Source organism: Leptonotus elevatus, chromosome 20 (genome assembly GCF_054856555.1).
Source record: "Leptonotus elevatus isolate MCC_2025b chromosome 20, RoL_Lele_1.0, whole genome shotgun sequence".
Classification (NCBI taxonomy): domain Eukaryota; kingdom Metazoa; phylum Chordata; class Actinopteri; order Syngnathiformes; family Syngnathidae; genus Leptonotus; species Leptonotus elevatus.
Genome location: NC_141258.1, coordinates 6,275,001 through 6,277,570, shown reverse-complemented (window position 1 = coordinate 6,277,570; position 2,570 = coordinate 6,275,001). Strand labels below are relative to the sequence as shown.

The following is a 2,570-nucleotide window of genomic DNA, read 5'->3' as shown; positions in this document are numbered from 1 at the left end:
AAGCCAGACGTAAACATGACCTGGCCACGCCTCTGCCTTACGCTCATTGGATAAGACCCATGCGAGGGAGGGGTTTGTGTGTGTGTTATTTTGGGAATTATTTAAAAAAATATATATATAAATTAAACTGTCAATTTACGACACACCTATTATGAATATTGTAAATAATATTATATATATATATATATTTACTATAGTATTTAAAGGAAAATTTAAGTGTGCAATAATTAAGAGAACCCACTAATGAACAAAAACAGCGAATGATGATCTAATGATTAAAATGAAAGAATACAAATAATAACTAGGCTCAAGTCAGCGTTAAAATGCCCTAAAGTTAGGGTGCGGGCTGAAAATTCTCAGTAAACGTTTGCAATTTGAAGGCCTATAGAAATCCGAGCATCAATGAAACACTTGAACACCACGCGCTCTGCCATTGGCCACTTTATAGTTACACGATGTCATTTGATTGGCTGAGATTAGTCATGTGGCTATTCACGGAAATGTGTTCAGCATTCAATGTGTACTGATGCTGCTGCGTAGGTTGCCTTATCACAGTTATGGAACCGGATAATGGTGAGTTTCCGGTTAGTTTGCTAATTACAGATACGAATAAAGCGTAATATCTCGTGTTAGATTAACAGGAAATCGATTCGTTCCCTGATGTCTTTCGTAATTAAAGCGACACGTTGAGAAAAAGAATAAGACACCCATCATGAACGCGAACCTACTTGTGTGGAACTTGTAATGCACTTTGGTAGTTCACTGTCCTAACATATTTTCACGAATAAATTCAGAGACTACGTATGCAGTGGTGTAAAAAGTAACAAGCCTTGTTGGACATTACAATTACAATGTACAGGTATGTTTTCTTCCCAGAGAGCAGCAGCCTGGCCCAAGTGCGCCATGTTATCTTGGTTCTGTCTGGAAAAGGAGGTGTGGGGAAGAGCACCATCACCGCCGAGCTTGCTTTGGCACTGAGGCATGCTGGGAAAAAGGCCGGTGATACTTAACTTATTGGACAAAGAAATTAGAGCACATTTCGATCCCTTAAGTTGTACTACTTGTACAATGCTGCTCATATACAAGATGGGCCAAAAATAGGTATGATGAATGGAAGGAACAATGGAGGGGAGCAAGCAAAGGCTCATCTTAAAGCTAAGGATAGAAAGAAGGAAGAGGTGATATAGGAAGATACAGGGATGTATGAAAGGATGGGTCTCTGTCATAAGTGTCAAATTGTCAACATAATAAATTCACATTTTGACACAGCATATTAACTTTGCGTTCCACCAGGTTGGCATCCTGGATGTCGACCTGTGCGGCCCAAGCATCCCGCGAATGCTGAACGTGGGTCATCAAGACGTTCACCAGTGCGACACGGGCTGGGTGCCAGTTTACGCTGATGCGGAGAAAAGCCTTGCGCTCATGTCCATCGGCTTCCTACTGGACGATCCAGACGAAGCCGTGGTGTGGAGGGGGCCCAAGAAAACAGGTGGCGTACATCGAGCAGGGTTCCAAAAACTACCATCATCAGAATATTTTTGCACTTGAACTCATTGTCGTTGTCTTCTCAGCGATGATCGGTCAGTTTGTATCAGACGTAGCGTGGGGAGAGTTGGACGTCTTGCTGGTGGACACGCCGCCAGGGACATCTGACGAACATTTGGCCATATTGGAGAACCTCAAGAAGCACAAAGATGTAGATGGGGCTGTTTTGGTCACCACTCCCCAGGTAAGAAAAACATAGGTGACCTGATCCACTTGAAATGTTACGAGATGTCTTCTCAAAAGCCCCTCATGTTATCTTGCAGGCGGTGTCGACGGGGGACGTCAGGAGAGAGGCGACTTTCTGCAAGAAAACTGGCGTGCGCATCCTCGGGATCGTAGAAAACATGAGCGGCTTTGTTTGCCCGCACTGCTCAGTGAGTGGAATTTTTCACTTTTGTCACAGCTTTGTTTAAAAATATATATATATATTTTGACTTTTTTTTTTTTTTTTTTAGGAATGTAGCAATATATTTTCTAAAGGTGGTGGCGAGGAATTGGCCAAACTTACAGGATCACCTTTCCTTGGTGAGTTAAAACTAATCTGGTGTACTGTGAGGTAATCATTTCCAAGCTAAGTAATGTGGTTTTATGAAATGTATCCGTGTCATCAACAATCAATGATGTCTCCTATCCAGGTTCCGTGCCCTTGGATCCTCAGCTGAGCGCAAGCCTGGAGCAAGGCAAAGACTTCCTCAAGTCATTCCCCAACAGCGCCACCTTCAGTGCCATTAGTGGCATTACTGAGACTCTCCTCAAGGGTCTCCAAACTGCTGAATGACATGAAGTGTAAAAATCATGTGAATAGGGACCACTGTGACAAAGGCATTGTGGACAAGTTCATGTCACAGTATTCTTAAAACTACAAATTAAATGTATTGATTAGTAAGTTGTCTCTGACTGCAGTCATATTTTGCTAATCGATTGTGAGGTAACTTTTTTCTTGTGAAACTAAATGAGAATTTCTATTCTAAAAGTTGATGACTGTGAAACGGCACAATATGTCATATTTTAATTTAAAATTC

The 2,570-nt window shown here is 41.8% G+C and overlaps 1 protein-coding gene across 1 annotated transcript; it reads left to right on the top strand.

Annotated features, from left to right (window-relative positions):
• Positions 1-484: 484 nt before the first annotated feature.
• nubp2 (nucleotide binding protein 2 (MinD homolog, E. coli)) lies at positions 485-2,434 on the top strand. The gene is made up of 7 exons (XM_086064452.1): positions 485-573; positions 877-995; positions 1,294-1,492; positions 1,575-1,732; positions 1,812-1,922; positions 2,004-2,073; positions 2,184-2,434. The coding sequence occupies exons 1-7, from the start codon at positions 558-560 to the stop codon at positions 2,324-2,326; spliced, it is 816 nt and encodes a 271-aa protein (XP_085920578.1). The 5' UTR covers positions 485-557; the 3' UTR covers positions 2,327-2,434.
• The last annotated feature ends 136 nt before the right edge of the window (positions 2,435-2,570 follow it).